Genomic DNA, 17,412 nt, shown 5'->3' with positions numbered 1-17,412 from the left:
TAGAATTGAATCTGAATTTTACTTGTAGGTAAGCATATTTTGGCAATTGTTTTCTGCCCCACAGTAACAAGATTGCCTACCCCTGCTTTAAGCTGTTACACAAATTAAAAGTGACAGAATATCTTATTTAATTGACAACAAATTTCAAGTAAACTTAAATTATTTATGCTTTCAATCTGTTTCTTTCACAAATGCCATGTTAATTCAAACCAACCATTAAAACTTCTAGTCCACTTATGTTGTGGCACAGAAAAACAATTTGTTTCTGTGTCTTGCATTTAGGCATGTGTTGTCTGCAGTAACCTCATGTCATGTTGCCTAATGAACAACACATACTTTATAAATGTATAAACAAAGTGTTGCAATTCCCTTGCAAATGCTCCAGGGCAAGGACTAATTTGATTACTGCTCAAATACCGGTAATACACATTCAAAATAATGGATATGCTACACCAGGAGTCACCAAACTTTTTTCCTTGCGGGCTGGATAAGTTTAATAATGATTCACACGGGCCGCATAGTTTACATGCCCTAGGGCCGCCTTTCCAAACTTTGCCCTCAAAGCGATTTTTATTGGGGTGCCAAGAGATGGTCTTCCTACAATCCCATTTAAAATCTTGTGATGCAACTGTTGAACTATATGGTTAGTCTCATTACATGGGCAAAGCTTGTATATTATGTCACAAGTAACAAAAGAAGGCAATTGTTTGCAATTTGTTTGTGATGTACCAAACTCGCTTTTGGATCAATCCTGGGCATTGTAATCCTTTGAAACCAGGTAATATCAGTTCTACATATTGCGACAGGAAAACTTTTGTAAGAAGTAGAATAATTTTGTAATGTTACAAAGTTATCAATAATACTTGGCAAATCAAAAAATGGGGTCGCGGGGCGGATAAAATGACCTTCGGTCGGATCCAGATCCGCCCGCGGTAGTTTGGTGACCCCTGTGCTAGACCCATGCTGCATTTTATCTCACCTTAAATAACCAATATGTATGGCCTTCTTTTGTGCAGTTTGATTTTAAAAAGGATAAAATGCTCTGAGCAATGTCCTTGATTACTTGAGGGTTAAACCTAAGATAGATTTGTTTGAAAATATATGTAATTCTTATTGTAAATTTGAATGTAGCACAAACATAACACCTGGTCAGAATTTAAAAAAAATATGAACTAAAATTCAGGCTTTGTTTCGGGCACACAGAAGAAACAAACAAACAAGTAAAAACTTACTTTGAATTTTCAAGCTTTGGTATTTCCTCTGTTTTTATAACTTCATAGTTCTGTACGATACCATTGACATGAAAACACATTACCACCTCAGGGACATTGCAAATCAAATTATCTAGCCAATAGTCAATTCCAGTTAATATGTTGATTGCTTTTTTGGAATCACTGCAGTCATGAAATAGATATAAAACAGTGAAGATTTTTAATAGAGGCATACAATACATTAACTGAAACCGGTCACACACAAAATATATAAAGAGAATAGTTTTCCTTGTTATTAGCATAGGTTAGTTATCCAAAAATGCACAACAGCTATGGTCTTCTTTTTCCTTGTAACAATACTTTTATCAGGTAGGGAAAGGTCATGTTAAACTAACAGATTTAAACACAACACAGCAAACTACAATAGCACCATTGTGATGTCATATCTACTAGCTGTGAAAGAGTTATCCAAGTCCAACAAACATTTCAGAAGAACACCAACAATCAATTTCTTACAACAATCTTAAGCTGACTGCAGGATATTCTCCACCTCCAAATATTGGCATATTTGTCCCAAGTAACATTTGTAAATCCTCAAATGTCCACAAAATTGTACGTTCAAATTTATCCTTAACATCCTAAAACAAGAGTAATTTTATAATTAATAAATAACAAAAATCCATTAAATGATGCAACCAGATTAAACAAACAAATTAAAACATATTGTGAATAAGTAAAAGCTTTCTTTTCGTTTTTTTTTATGTACAGAAAGAGATACATGAGATTTTTTTGTTGAAAAATCTGTAGGTGTCCAAAAATCCCATCTGTTTTCAGGCTTCCTCACATGAATTTCTGAATTACCACTCAAATCATCCAATCTACACAAAACACGTGTCACTTTATTAGTTACCAAGAAATAATATTTATGAGCAGAGTCAAAAGTCTGGTTCCAAGCATTTCCAGGATGCTGACGGTGTATTGTCAGGACTCATTTCAAAATCTGACTTGGTTTAAAACCTTTGACTCTGCAACATTGCTCTCATCCACAACCGGATTTAAAAAATTCACATACAGACAAATCCAGTTATTCGCATGCCGGTTAATCGTATAATCCGTTTAATTGCATTACAATTAAAAATCCCAAGCCGTCACCCATCGTTTGTTAAGAAAATCGTTAAATCCTCCGGAGGTAATGTATGCGAAAAAGACATAGATGTATGTTTGCATTCTACACCAAATAACACCTCTAATTTCAACTTTGAAAAAGACAGGTCTCGACCATAAAATATTTTTGAAAAGTTATTAGGAGATTAAATCGGCGTTCAGTTTACCGCTGTGCGATAACAAGGAGTCGTTATCTCAAATCCATGCACATTGATCCATTTTTGTTGGCTTGTCTAATCATCAATAGTGATATAACAAGCGTTTAATTAAAGAGTTCAACGTGTTAATACTACGAAACTGGTGTTCCGGCAAAGACGCTAATTGTAAAGTGTGAACTGCACCAAATTCAAAGTATTAAACTGTATTGAAATTTGAACAATGTTAAATGTAATACAAATGGTTAAATATGTTTTCTGTTATATTGTTCATGACTCGCCAAACACGTAATGGTTGTAAAAAATGTTAGATCGCAAGTAATCACACTATGTGTTTTTAGATCCACATAATTGGTAACATGCCAATGATTGCCATATTTTATTTCTTCTATTCGTGACCTTGCGCAACTTATCAGGTGGATCACTGATTAAGAAAGGCATTTATTCTTCTAGTATTTGTTGCTGGTTTAAATTTTTGAAGCAACGATCACACGTTGATCACGTGACAGTCACGCTAATCTTGCAGCTGCAGTTTTGCTGAGTAAGCTAGAAAGTAGCGCCACAATCTGAGTCTTTAACGGTGTGCTAAAATCAATTATTCTGTTTCTCAATTGGATAACAGATTATAAAACAGTGGTTCTCAAAGTATGGGTCGCGCAGGGTCACAAAATGGGTCGCACTGTGGTGATTCAATTCTGCCCAAACGAACTTTTTTCATTTCAATTTTCAAGTATTTTAAATTCTCAGTCATGACTGAATTATTGTATCATAGGCATTTTATGTGGCTTTATCTTAGTAACCTTGGAGTATTGCAGCATAACTAAGTGGTTTTCTGAGAGTTTTGATAGAACCGTAGCCAAATACACAATGTGCGCACATTTTGACCTGCACATTTTGGCACCTGCACATTTTGGCACCTGCACATTTTCGAGCACATTGTGCAAAAAACGCTCGCATGCCTGTCTCCAAATACAGCCTTACTCGACAAAGCTATACAGCAAAATGAACCAATCATTATAACATACAGACAATAGCCTTCCAATTTTCTATTACGCACACGGTGATTGTAACACGTTAGCACGGGGAATAATAGGAGGTTAATCATACGAAACTGAACTTGGAAAGTAACAGTTAGCGTTTAAGGATGATAACTATTCGTACAAAAATAAAAAATACATTTTTGTTGTTTGAGGCTTGGGTCGCAAGATGTTCATAAAGCTCAGATTTGGGTCGCGGCCAAAAAGTTTGAGAACCACTGTTATAAAAGAAACTGATGCAGCTCGCCTTAGCGCCCTTGTGCTATAGAATGTGCCAAAGTTGTAAGTTTGACCAGGTTTTGGTGGTGTACTTTCGGGTTTGGGCTTGCTTACAAATATGCACCTAGCACTTTGCCGCTTAACGTGTTGGTTTGAACTAAAAAACGAAATAGGTCAGAAACAACAGGCCATTTTACATGTATTTTAAGCGAAAGGCCTAGCAAATTTATAAGGGAAACTACCCAAAACAAGACTAAAACGTCATAAACCGTCGTCAGAGGGAAGTTCCCAAATTTAAATGCTGGGCCCCTTGGCTACGATGCGATGTAACATATTTTTTCAAATAAACCTGACTACAAGAGAAAGCACAAATCAAGAGAACTGTGACGTGTGCGCCGATTAAAGAGTGTGTATGCGTTTCTACTGTCTCTTCAACACACTTGGGCGATTGCACCATAGCCACGGCAGTTAGGATGCATGACGTCATGTAATGCGCTGAGAGTAATAAATCTAGTTTTGACTTGAGAGTACTTTTTTCAATTCTTGGCAACAAAAGAGCTGGGGAAGTGAAAATGAGCACTTTTGTTCACGGCGTGTACTGTTTACATAGCAACCGGATTATCGCATCAAATGCCCTTGGCAAATCGATGATGCGATTAACTGGATTCATCTGTATTTATTTTGGATTTGTAGAATCAACAAGTATCATACTTGATGCATGGTTATTCCCTTATATTGAGAACATTTATAATTGTCTAATGGCATAATAACTAACCACTAAATGCATAACTTATTTAGTTAATATCATCCAGTTCATACCTAATTCTTTCAACACTTATGGGTTGGCCTGTTATTTTGAAAAGATCAACAACAACAATAAAAAAAACACAAAAGTTCAAACCTTGCAATATTAGTGCTGTAGCCTGGAATATATTTTGATGATTCAGCAGAGATTGTCCGACTGTTTTCTTCACCATTCTCTTTTGTCAAGCTAAAGTTGTTTTAAACATAAATGACGTCTAAATATCTTTTTTTAACTTGTAAATATTGTAACTGTAAGTCTGTCTGCCACATTTGACCGAATCATGTTAGGTGTACCAGTAAGTTTTCACACATAATATTTTTTATATGGTGGACAACTCATTTATATTTAAAACAGGAATATCAATCATCACACTGTTTCACTCGGCACATATGTTATCTTCACCACCTGGGAACTGAATTAAGTACCTGTAGTATAAAAACTTGGAAAGCATAAGTCGATCGAGTTGAGCTGAAGGCAATTTTTTCTTAATATTTTTAAGATCTTGAGGTAACATACTGCAAACAAACCGAAACCAATCTTGCTCCTGATCTGAAACATTGTAACATAAAATTTCACTTGTGTTGTCAAATTTTAGTTAACATGAACATTTGACTAAACTTAAGTCAAATGTAATAATTAGAACTAGAAAGATGGTCTTCCTATATATTTCCATTTTAAATATGCGATATCCTATTTAATGCATACACCAGGGGTGCAAAATTTATGTAGGATTTTGGTAGGGCGCAGTAAAATTAAGTAGCGCACATGGTTTTGTGTAAGTGTCTCTTTTCACCTAATGCACAACCAGTTGGCTATTAATAGCCATATCGCAAGTTCTCATTTTACGAATGACCTCTAAATGTCCTAATGGTTTTGTTTAAAATCTAGTGATTTAAATAATTGATTTATTTCACAATATCCCATTTGCTTATGCTTAAAAGTTTAAACATAATCCATAGATTGAGCTGAACAGTTTGATTGTGTTGATTTGCGTTATGCGATGCATCAAACGAAGATTGGAAATGATGACCTCAGCCTATTTGTTGTGGTATTAGCGTTGACCTACTTGTGAGAGAGTATTCTATTATATTAGGATTACTGGATAAAAGCTGGGTAAAAAACAAGTGTATGTGAAAGGTGAACTATTTTCCCTGATACGATAATGGTAATCTAGTCCATAGGCGGCGAGTAGGCGGTGGCGTCGCCACCTTGGGTTTTTAAAGCACGGTGGCGTCCACCGTGGATATTTTGGTTAGTTTGTAGTGATAACGAAATATAGTCAAATCTGAAGAAAATTGGGAACAATTTTGCTTTTAAACAAATGTGTTGTAATAAATTGTTATCTTTATTATTATTTTAAAAAATTAAAAAAAAATTATAAACCACCTATTATTGTGGCTACAAATTACGGTCGCGCACGCAAGTTTATTGGTCGCGCGGCGCGACCATGCAACCGCATTTTTGCACCCCTGGCATACACCATTTGATTTACACGCATGATTGTTTTTGCAAGGAAAAACGAATGGGTCCCCACCAGACATGGGGCCATTCGTATTTGTCATTCGCATGCATTCGAATACAGGTTATGGCACCTTCGTGCTGTATTCGAATGATTTTGTCTTTCGTTTGATAGTGCATAAATACAATTCGAATAGTTGAAGTTAACTTTTGAACCAACAATTCATGAATACAAAAACTTGAGTAAATTTATTCGAATACAATTCGAATTGTTGTAGGTTTTTGCCAACCTAAGAATTTCCAAATTCGAATACACAATATTTTTTACGAACACAATTCGAATTGTTGTCGGCCTTTGGCAAGGTAACAATTCGTAAAATCGAATACAATACTACATTTGTACGAATACAATTCGAATTGTTGTCAGCCTGTGGCTACATAACAATTCGCAAAATCGAATACATGACTACATTTTTACGAATATAATTCGAATTGTTGTCAGCCTTTGGCAACGTAAGATACGTAAAATCGAATACATGACTACGTTTTTACGAATACAATTTGAATTGTCGATTACCTCCAGACTAGAAGTAGTCGAGAATATTTTGCTACATATTTTTGCCAAATAGATTCGAATACAATTCAAATTGGCAGTGAATGTGACCTGATTTGACAAGTTTTTGTTTATGTTACGAAACAATGACATATAGAAGTTTAATTGTGACACTACATAAATGGAATTGTGTTACAAAGCTTACAACATTGGGTTGTTCTCAGCACATGACAGGTGTAGCGTGTTCATGAAGCAAACATTTCATGCAAATTTGGTGTTTTTATAACGGAGACTTCAGTCAAGCTAATGTGGCAAAAAAGCTCGTTGGTTTACATTTTTACCAATAAATTTGCAATTCATAAACCCATGTTACTTTTTGATCGAATACCTTTTAAGTTTCGGGGCATTTTATTTCTTTTATTTTCCGCAACTACAAATATCCAAATCGGTGCATTCGAATGTTATTCGAATTGTTTGCTTCTTACAACAACTGAACAATTCGTGAATACAAATAACTAGAACTATTAATTCGAATTGCTTCATCTCAAAAAGTACAAAGTATTCATGAATACGAATACACGCTTGGGGTTTATTCGAATAGTATTCGAATTACACGTTGTTGTTTTTTGGTCAACTATTCATGAATACTAATACTTAACATGCTTTATTCGAATACAATTCGAATTGCTGCCACCTTAACATTACGAAACAATTCGTGAATACGAATACCTGACTCGCATTATTCGAATACAATTCGAATTGCCAAACTTTAAAAAGTGCGTAGAATTCATGAATACGAATACGTGCCTTGGTTTATTCGAATAGTATTCGAATTACTTGTCGTTGTAGTGTGGTCAACAATTCATGAATACAAATACTTCACTCGTTTTATTCGAATACCATTCGAATTGCTGTCACTCAAAAATTACCAAAGTATTCATGAATTCAAATACAGTCATGCTGGTATTCGTAAAGTGTATTCGACCCCATGTCTGGTCCCCACACAAGAGTTTATGCGAATTAGTCATGGTAAAAAGGTTTACAAACCTAGACAGTATTATAGACACTGACAAATTAGAAAGATATTTTGCTGCAAAGGTATACATAACAAATTGTTTTTCTGCAGCCATAGCCATGTATCTCCAAAACGTCTGTCTGTACGTCAAGCTAAGCTATCCAGCTCAGCATTAAACTGCCTTAACCAGAAACCAGTGAGTAACTGCCTTGGGACTTCATCTGCTTAAAATTGTACACATATTATAGGCTGTGAAGGTAAAGCACCTCTTTTATAATAAAATTTGTTTGTTTGGAATAAAGTGTTGGAAGATTTGAGTTTTTGCAATTGTTACATTTTGCATAGTATTTTTATGACACTAATTTAACAATATTTTTTTACTGAATGGGTTTTGTGTTAATTAATTTACACATGAATCTATCTATGTTTTTCATCAACAGTTTGTGTAAGATAGTTGGTAAAACCTAGATCAAAATTTTAAGTACTTACAAAACTGATTGAGTGTTTGCAGAAATACAGCACATTAGGGCTTGTATTTCTGGCCTAAAACTAAAACTGATTATTTCCGGGTTTAAGGGCTATAAAATAAGTAAATCAAATAAAAAGTTAGAAAGTTCTTGAGAATTCCTTACATTGCACCAACCAAGAAAGCATGAAACTCTTAGACTATGTACCTTAGTCAGTACAGCCGTTTAAAAAATAATTACGTTTTGGGGGCTTGTGGGTGAACCTCTTGGTCAGTCGGGCCAAACTTCAGGAGGATCAAATTTGGATCAATAGCTAACACTTGTGTAAATTTAAATACATGTGAAGCATTCTTTCTTAACCAAACACATATAACAAACCAGCATTAGACAGAAACAAATATTTTGGGGTTGAAGGGGTGAAATGGATCAATCCTTTTAAAAGTTACAAAATTCTTTAAAAAACCTTACATTGCATCAACCAACAAAGCATTTAACTCCAGATGATGCACTTTAGTCAGTATACCCTTTTAAAAATATTACATTTTGGTGGCCTGTGGCCACTGGGTCATTCAGGGTCAAACCTCAGGAGAATTAAATTTGGATTAATAACTGATCTGTCCAAATTTGAATCAATTTGTTTGAATAAATTTGAAGCACTGTTTATTGAGCAAACGAGCTACACATATGATTGTTTTTGCAAGCAAAAACGAATGGGTCCCCACACGCGCGTTTGTGCAGATTTAAGGTAAACAAACGTCCTGTTTTTTTTAGATTCTTAAAGTAAAAACTTCAGAAGGCATCAACCCAACTTTAAAAGTTGTGTCCATATTCTTTTAGTAAATAAGAACGGGATACTTTCAAAAAAATATACTTTCAATTTAATCTCATGCTTTGACCTTGAAATTGTCGTTCAAGGTAAGTTTTTAAACACAATTTTCTAAAACTGAAAATGTGCGTGATAACTTAACAAAACGGCATAGCATAGATGTGCAAAAACAGCCGATTTACAATCACCGAAATGACTGTCTCGTAAAACGTCTGTCCAGATGTCAAGCTGAGCACTCCCGCTGCATTCACCTGTCTTAATCGTAAACCAGTAAATTACTCCCTTGAGAGTAGAGACTTCTATCTGACTGACAGTGTATTATAGACTGATATTATATTATAGTGTATAATACACATATTATAGGCTGTTGTTAAAGTAACTATTTGGCCGATTAAGGCATAATTTTTGAAAACTAAACGAATAACCTACTGCAAACAACTGTTTACCATTTTAGCACATTAGGGCTTGTATTTCTGGCCTTAAACTAAAACTTATTATCAAGTTTAAAGAGCTCTTCTGGCAAATGAAGATTGCCAGAAGAGCTCTTTAAACTTGATACTATGCCTGGCAGCAATAGCTTATAAAACTTATTATTTTGGGATTTAAGAGGTTAAAATGGGTGAATCCAATAAAAAGTTACAAAATTGTTTAGAATACCTTACATTGCACCAACCAACAAAGCATGAAACTCATAGATCATGTACTATAGTACATAGAGCCTTAAAAAAACATATACCTAATAAGTATGTAAATTTGAAGCAGTCTCTCTTGACCAAATGGGTGAAACAAAACAGCGTTAGACAGAAAAAAATACAGACAAAAACAATATGTGCCCCCTTCAGGGAAGGGGACCAATTAAAAAACACGAACTTACAGATAGTATGATTCTAGCGATGCCATTACCTAAATCTTTGGTAACATTGAACTGTTCCAGAAGTAATGTTCTGCCAACCCGATGAACTGCCATGCTGATATGTGCCTTGCTGTAGGGTACCTTAAGCAACTTTTTAATATTCTGCAAATAATAAGTACTAGTTAATCAAAAAGTTTTAATAAGTACCTGTTGATCAAAAAGTCAATACTGCAAACAAATATTGGAAACACATTCATTTGGTCATGATTACCTAAATGTCCTTAATAATTTTATGCCCTTTTTAACATTGAGCATCTATTTCCAGCTTATTGGATTCTCAGTGTGATTTCTAATATAAAACAATGTTAAGTGACTGACACTGCAGACCGGAAGGCCATGCAATGATGAAACCAGGAAAAATATATGAAATTTATAGCAAATCACTGTTCCTTGATGCTTTCTGGGATACATAGAATTAGACCGACAGTAAATGTCTGTCATGCAGCGATCAAGCTGACAATGAGATTTAACCAATTAACATAGTTTTCAGAGACTTGCACCTTATCTTTTAACCTTTATATTCGTCACCAATGTTATGCCAGACATATATGAAACATAATTATCACCTGACATGAACTAAAAAAATAATAAGGTTTGAAACCCAACTAGTTGGCCTATCCCATTTTTCCATTGCACATACACTATTATTTTAGATTGTGTACCAATTAGGTAATGTTTGTTACAACCTTAGTTTGTTTTTATTTACAGAAACTCATGGTTCCCCACACCTGTAGAGCAGTAAATAATTCTTTTCAAGACATAACAAAAAAGTTTGCTGTTGGAAGGTGAAACACAGTATTTGCGACTGTGCAAAAATAATAAATGGTGGTACTATAGCAGGGGTTACCAAACTTTTTTCACAGTGGGCAGGATAAGTTTAACAATGGCCGCAAAGTACATAAGCCCTTACATGACCTGTTCCACCAAGAAATAGTTTTTCTACAATCTCATTTGTCTGTTTTTGTACAGTTCTGCTGTCGTTTGGTAAAACCTAGTAACTGCAATTTCCAAGTTTTTGAGAAAACAAAACAAAATGTGTTTGGTGTTAGATGACATCCAAAAACAAAATTTTTGCCAACCTGTTTGGTGTTTGTTACAGTAAAAAAAATTGGCATACCTACGGTTCACGACATATTGTTAGTTTGTTTATTATCTATGAAAAAACGATATACTAGGTTTTTACGGATAAGAAATGCAAAACCAGCTAAAATAAAATTTAGAGAAATCTAGGCTCAGAACAATTCATTTTTTTGCTTTATCACCCCCACAAATCAAACAGAAGCTTTTAATTTCTTTCATAAACTTTGTTATTACATAAAAGTCCCCATTTTTCAAGCTGTTTGAAGAATACTGGAGTACAAATGTTTTTATTAGCAATAGCAACATGCTAGTGCTGAGGACCAATAAAAAGTATATTTGTTGAACAACATCACAAGCACATGAGGCAAAGATACTTTTGTGAGTTATAGTTGTGGTTAACTTACCATACTACAAAAGTCTAACATGAAAAACATCAAGCCATTTAACCATCCATTGAATGAAACCCAAAAAATGTTTTTACTTAACAAATATAAAACAACAACAGATAACATCTAGAAAGGTAGCTTTTCTATGTATACATATTTTATTTACAGATTTACTATGCACTTGTCATTTTTTCTTATAACAGCATGTTGTCACAAAACCGGTACATATAGTTTGTTAAACTGCACAATCCAGTTTCATTATTTGTTTAATATGGCTACCACACAAGGAAAGCTAATCTTGGCCCTTTTAAAGAAAAAAGAATAAAGCTCCATGCAGTTTCCAGTTATTTTGGAAATAAAGTTTGTTTGCCTTAAAAAGGTTTTGTCAGTATTCTTTTTCCATTATTAAATTGTCATATATTTACAAAATTAGTAAAAAGGAAAGGTAAAAAACACTTATCAATTCAGGTTTGCACCATTTAGTATGTTTAGTTACTAAGCATTCAGTTTTCATTCCCAAAATTGTTTGTGTAAAACACTTCGCAAACTGTGAGCTTGGTACCACAGCAACCAGGCAGTTCATACAGCAAATAGCAGGATATCTTTGCTCCAACATTGCAGTTTTATGAATAGTGCCCTTCATGAATTCCCTTTTTCCAGCTAAGACCAGCATTTTTTAATTCTCAACACAAATTGCAGTACAATAAGATTAGAAATGAATTACAACGTAAGATAAAGGTCGCTAAAGCCCATTACCACTTGCACGTTGTTGATCAAGCATGCTTGCCATCCCCTTCTTCCAGGTGGTTTTGGTCACTTACAGATTTTTAAATAATAGAAAATTCTAAAAATTAGTTCACACGAAAGCACAATTACTCCTCATTTTTATTCAGAATGGAGTTAACGTATCCAACGAAGCTGATAAAGCCAACCTAATCACTTTGCTTCAATCTTGATGTTACCTTCACATCTGCTCTCAATGCGATTACCCCCAATGTTAAACACAGCCACCTTATCCATATCTCCGTTCGAAGTGACTTCGTTCGAAGTTTACCAAGTATTGCGTAACCTAGACCATACAAAATGTTCAGATCTGTTGAACCTTCTCAACAAAATTCTTTAAAAATGTGCTGAATCTTTAGCATTGTCATTTTATACTTTTCCTAGTGAGTGGAAAAAGAAGATAATTCCCCTGCATAAGACAGGGTCTAAAAGTGTCGTGAAAAACTATTGTCCTATTTCGCTGCTGCCTTCCCTGTCAAAAGTATTTGTGAAACTTCTTCACCAGCACATTGTCAACTTTTTAGAATTTAATAAACTCTGTAACCCGAACAATTTCGGCTTTCACAAAAACCACTCCAATATAACTAATCTTTTACACCTAACTCGCAATATTTATGCAAGGATTTAGGAAATGATTGCAGAATTGTCTTCTTAGACATTTCCAAAGCGTTCGATCGAGTTTTGCACCAAGTTACAGCAAGTTGGCATAAATTGGAACTTGCTCATGTTACTTCGGTCGTATTTAGCTGGTCATTTGCAAAGAGTGCGCTTTAACAATGTTTTTTTCTGATTTCGTGCCTACCAATGCTGGTATTCCACAAGGTTCACTCTTGGGCCCATTGCTTTTTTAATTTATATCAATGACATTTTCAACAACATAACTTGTAACATTTTGCTTTTGCTGATGACACAGCACTCTACTTTTCCGATAAATGTGATCTCCGCCTAACAATGCTTTTTGTTCGCAGAAATGTCCACGCCCTGCTTCAGTTTCATAAAGTTTTACATCGTATTGCACCTTCATATTTGCTTGGATGCGCACCACATTTCATCAAAGATATGGTTGCTTACGACCTTCGTCATTCACTTAAACTTAACTCCATTCATTGTCACAGCAATCAAAAATTTAACTTGTTTTTTGCAAGTCTATTCGGTGGTTTAAAAACATTTTTAATAAGTTAAGATTGTCATTAAAGGGGTATAGATGGAATATGCGCTTCTTTCCATTTGTGTTCTATTTACCAATGATGACAATTGTTTTTGTCAAAACGATTGACTAAAAACTCTGTTCTTAGTAAATATCAGTAAATTTTGAAAAAAACACATCATAGCTTTAAAACATCTGGTGTCAATTTGCCTTGATCCCAATCAGTAAATGGGCAACGTTTAAGGGGGACACCACTGAGTCAAGCAAAAATTTCATAAATAATCAGGAAAATGCAAGTATATGCACCATCAGTTGTCAGTATATCAGCATCCTATTTCTAACACTTAACTTTAACATATGGTACAGAAAAAGAAAAGGTGATCTCCAGAAAAAGGTGATTTAGAAATCACCTTTTGTAGTTAACTAGAATAGTGGTTTTCCTATATATTGCCAGTTTATATATACTACATCATATTTAACGATGTATCACATATACCATTTACTATATTTATAATGGATATATATATTTGGCATTGGGTCCCTATCTTTTTCGTGGCACTATATAACATATATAATTGTTTCTGCAAGCATATTCTAATGGGTCCCCACACATATGCATATGCGATTTGGTAACAGTAAAAATAGGACACAATCATTGTTAGATATTTTCCAATTTACTATACACATCATTTGATCTACACATATGATTGTTTTTGTAAACAAAAACGAATGGGTCCCAATGGGTCAAACGAAACGCGCGTTTGTGCGAATTTGTGGTAAACAAACATCCTGGTTATTTTTAGATTCTTAAGGAAAAACTTAACCAACTTTAGCCTTAACCCAACTTTAAAAGTTTTGTCCGTATTTTTTTTGCATCATTATTGTCATATAATTACAAAAAAACAGTAAATAAGAACAGGAAAAATACTTTCAATTTAATCTCATTAAACACAATTTTCCAAAACTGAAAATGAGCTTGATAACTTAATAAAACGACATAGCATGGCTGCGCAAAAACAGATGATTTCTAATCACCAACACGACTGTCTCGTAAAACGTCCGTCCGGACGTCAAGCTGAGCACTCCCGCTGCATTCACCCGTATTAATCGTAAACAAGTGAATTCTGAGCACTCCCGCTGTATTCACCCGCCTTAATCGTAAACAAGTGAATTACTACCTTGAGATTTGAGACTTCTATCTGACTGACAGTGTACACATATTATGGACTGTAAAAGTAACTATTTGGCCGATTAAGGCAAATTTTTAAATACTAAACGAATAACCTACTGCAAACAATTGTTTAACATTTCAGCACATTAGGGCTTGTATTTCTGGCCTAAAACTCATTATTTTGGGGTTTAAGGGGTAAACATGGGTGAATCCAATAAAAAGTTACAAAATTCTTTAGAATAGCTTACATTGCACCAACCAACAAAGCATGAAACCCTCAGATTATGTACTTGGGTCAGTACAGCAGTTTTTAATTTTTTTCGTTTTGGGGGCCTGTGGGTGAACCGCTGGGTCGTTTGGGGTCAAACTTCAGGAGGATCAAATTCAGAACAATAACTAACATCTGTGCAAATTTGAATACATTTAAAGCACTCTTTTTTGACCAAACGCATTTAACAAACCAGCGTTAGACAGAAACGAATATTTTGGGGTTTACGGGGTGAAAATGGGTAAATCTTTTTTTATGGTACAAAATTCTTTGAAATACCTTATATTGCACCAAACAACAAAGCATGTAACTCCTAAATGAAGTACTTTAGCAAGTATAACCGTTTTAAAAATTTCACGTTTTGGGGGGCTGTGGGTAAACCGAGGGATCAAACGGGGTCAAAATTCACATGGACCATCTTAAGACCAATATCTATAATGTGTGCAAATTTGAAAAAGTTTGAACCATTCTTTCTTGACCAAAACGTGGGAACAAATCCACGTTAGAAAGAAAAAAAGAAATCAAGAAAAAAAATATATAGACAAAAACAACATGTGTCCCCTTCAGGGAAGGGGACCCATAATAAAACCACAACAAAACATGTAAGATTATAGGTCTCACCTCTGCATCAGATACAACATCAACATTTCCTATCATCTCAATATGACTGTTGGCCATACATAAGCTAGAAAATTTAACTTTTCTTGTCATGTCGATAGCTGAAGATTGTGAGTTACTGCCAGATACAAGAACATTTGGTCGGAGTCCAGCAGCTCTTCTCAACCAATTTGATGGTGCAAGGTTAATGTTTGTTTGGGGAGCCAATTGAGTGAACAAAGTGGGGTATTTGGAAGCAGAGTATTGAACAATTGCTGATGACCTGTGCAACATATGTATATTTACTTAAGTAGGTTTATTAGGGCAATAATACAAAACAATTTCTCAGAAGCACAAGACATGTTTCGATTTAACTAAGTACTTATGGTGTTAAAACTTTCAATAATGTTGCATGTTTTATATGTATATGTGTGCAACGATAATAATAGGTTCTTGATGAAATTGGCTCATGATTGTATCAGTGTCAAAATCACTCATTGGTACGGTATTAAACCAGCTCCTCTAAAATATGCAATCCATTCATGTTGAGGTTATTAGGGTCAAGGTGAGGGTTAGTAATAAAAAATAACAATAAAATTTATTCTCAGATACACCTTTTGGGCTTATATTTCACATGCGTTGGGTGTGGTACTAAACACCGCATGATTTTGCATTTTAATGCATCATTACACATGTAAGAATATTAGCCCCAAATGGGTATCTGAGATTGAATTATAATGGTATAGTTATTACAAGCCCACTCACCCTGACCCTTATAGCCCTAACCATAAACATTTGTATAAATTTTCTTAGTATATTATTTTGATTATGTAATTAAATTAGCCGTTATGAAACTGCATTTATTAGGACAAACAGCACAAATTCTTGGGTTATGTATCTCTTAATAACTGACATGTTCACAGCTTGGTGGAAAATAAACTGGGAAAATATTAAGATGTTTAACCCTACCCTACACAAACTGCTCAAGTCATGCAAACTTGAAAGAAATGATTTTATATTCTGAAAGATGTTTAAACTCTTGTATACCGAATTTGGTCCTCCAGAGCAGAATCTGTGATACATTTATGACATTTGTTGCTGTCTTCGTTAGTCGTATCTAGATATGTTCTTCCGGTAAAAACACTTAAATGACTTGTGACCACAGACGAATCAACGTCATTCAAATCCAACGAATCCATGTCATGCTAGGCTAGAACATGTAGGTCTTTTTTGTTTTCTTGTATACGGGTCACATTAATACCCATGCAAAACATTTGACTGAAACTTGAAAGAACAAATATTGTTTTGTGACTTCACACACAGTTCACACTATCAGTGTCTCAATACCATGATACTGTGCTGAAAAGGATGCAACCATGAACTACGTCATAACCCGTATACGTCACACACGTAATGATGTCACCATGACGTCATCATACAATTTTACAGGCCTACAAAAAAATCCATTTTGCGTAATATCCATCGTAGCGAGCCCAAACTTCATATATGACGTCATCACACCTTCTAATGACGTCATACCAAAAATGACGCCAATCGTTCCCTAATAACACAACCTTTTTAACTCAACGTTAAGCCTGCGAAACGCATGACCAAAACACAATCGTTGTGTCACTGCCGCAAAAGTCAAAACTCGAGTAAGGTACCATCCAACAGAAACTTTAAGGCAAAACAGTCTCGTTTTGCAGCAAATCTGCCGCGTTTTGCCCCAAATCTTCACAACAACAGCAGTTTTCTCTACTTTTATTCCTCTTTTGACATAGAAAAGTATAAATAATGCAAAATAAACAATCAAAAAGACTTCATTTTGTAATTAGACATAAGATTTCCACGAATCCGCGAATTATGACGACATTGGGTCTTTTATCTGTTATATCCTATACGAGGGAATTAAAATAGAGGCATTCACAAAATCCAAGACGATAGTTCACGAGCCTACTGGGCAAGAAGTAGAGCGCGCAGAGCGACAATCAGGGTACCGTTTGAAAGGTTCATTTCTTCTCTCTACCTTGCATCCCCTCTCTTTGCCCTCCCAAGTACGTGCGCCGCCCACCCTCCTTTGTTTAGACCAGAGGTGTCCAACTCGAACACACCGCCGTGCCAATTTTGGTTTAAACGGTTAGAAAAAAATGGGGCATT

The 17,412-nt window shown here is 34.9% G+C and overlaps 1 protein-coding gene across 4 annotated transcripts in view; it reads right to left on the bottom strand.

Moving 5' to 3' along the window:
• LOC145222257 (erythroid differentiation-related factor 1-like) overlaps positions 1-17,019 on the bottom strand; it is a 48,866-nt gene extending 31,847 nt beyond the window's left edge. The window contains exons 1-10 of one of the 4 annotated variants that reach the window (XM_080088338.1): positions 16,603-17,018; positions 16,303-16,539; positions 15,280-15,538; positions 9,814-9,925; positions 5,017-5,140; positions 4,688-4,777; positions 1,978-2,089; positions 1,728-1,849; positions 1,233-1,394; positions 980-1,076 (exon numbers count right to left, since the gene is read on the bottom strand). In XM_080088338.1, the coding sequence (XP_079944464.1) occupies positions 980-1,076; positions 1,233-1,394; positions 1,728-1,849; positions 1,978-2,089; positions 4,688-4,777; positions 5,017-5,140; positions 9,814-9,925; positions 15,280-15,538; positions 16,303-16,454 (1,230 nt within the window). In that variant the 5' untranslated portion in view covers positions 16,455-16,539; positions 16,603-17,018. Of the gene's footprint in view, positions 1-979; positions 1,077-1,232; positions 1,395-1,727; positions 1,850-1,977; positions 2,090-4,687; positions 4,778-5,016; positions 5,141-9,813; positions 9,926-15,279; positions 15,539-16,302 lie in introns of all 4 variants that reach the window. The other 3 variants (XM_080088340.1, XM_080088341.1, XM_080088339.1) reach the window with 3 other exon arrangements.
• Positions 17,020-17,412: the final 393 nt, after the last annotated feature.

Source organism: Phallusia mammillata, chromosome 4 (genome assembly GCF_965637545.1).
Source record: "Phallusia mammillata chromosome 4, kaPhaMamm4.hap1.1, whole genome shotgun sequence".
In the NCBI taxonomy this organism is placed as follows: domain Eukaryota; kingdom Metazoa; phylum Chordata; class Ascidiacea; order Phlebobranchia; family Ascidiidae; genus Phallusia; species Phallusia mammillata.
The sequence above is the reverse complement of the archived record's forward strand: the minus strand, read 5'-3'. Positions and strand labels throughout refer to the sequence as shown.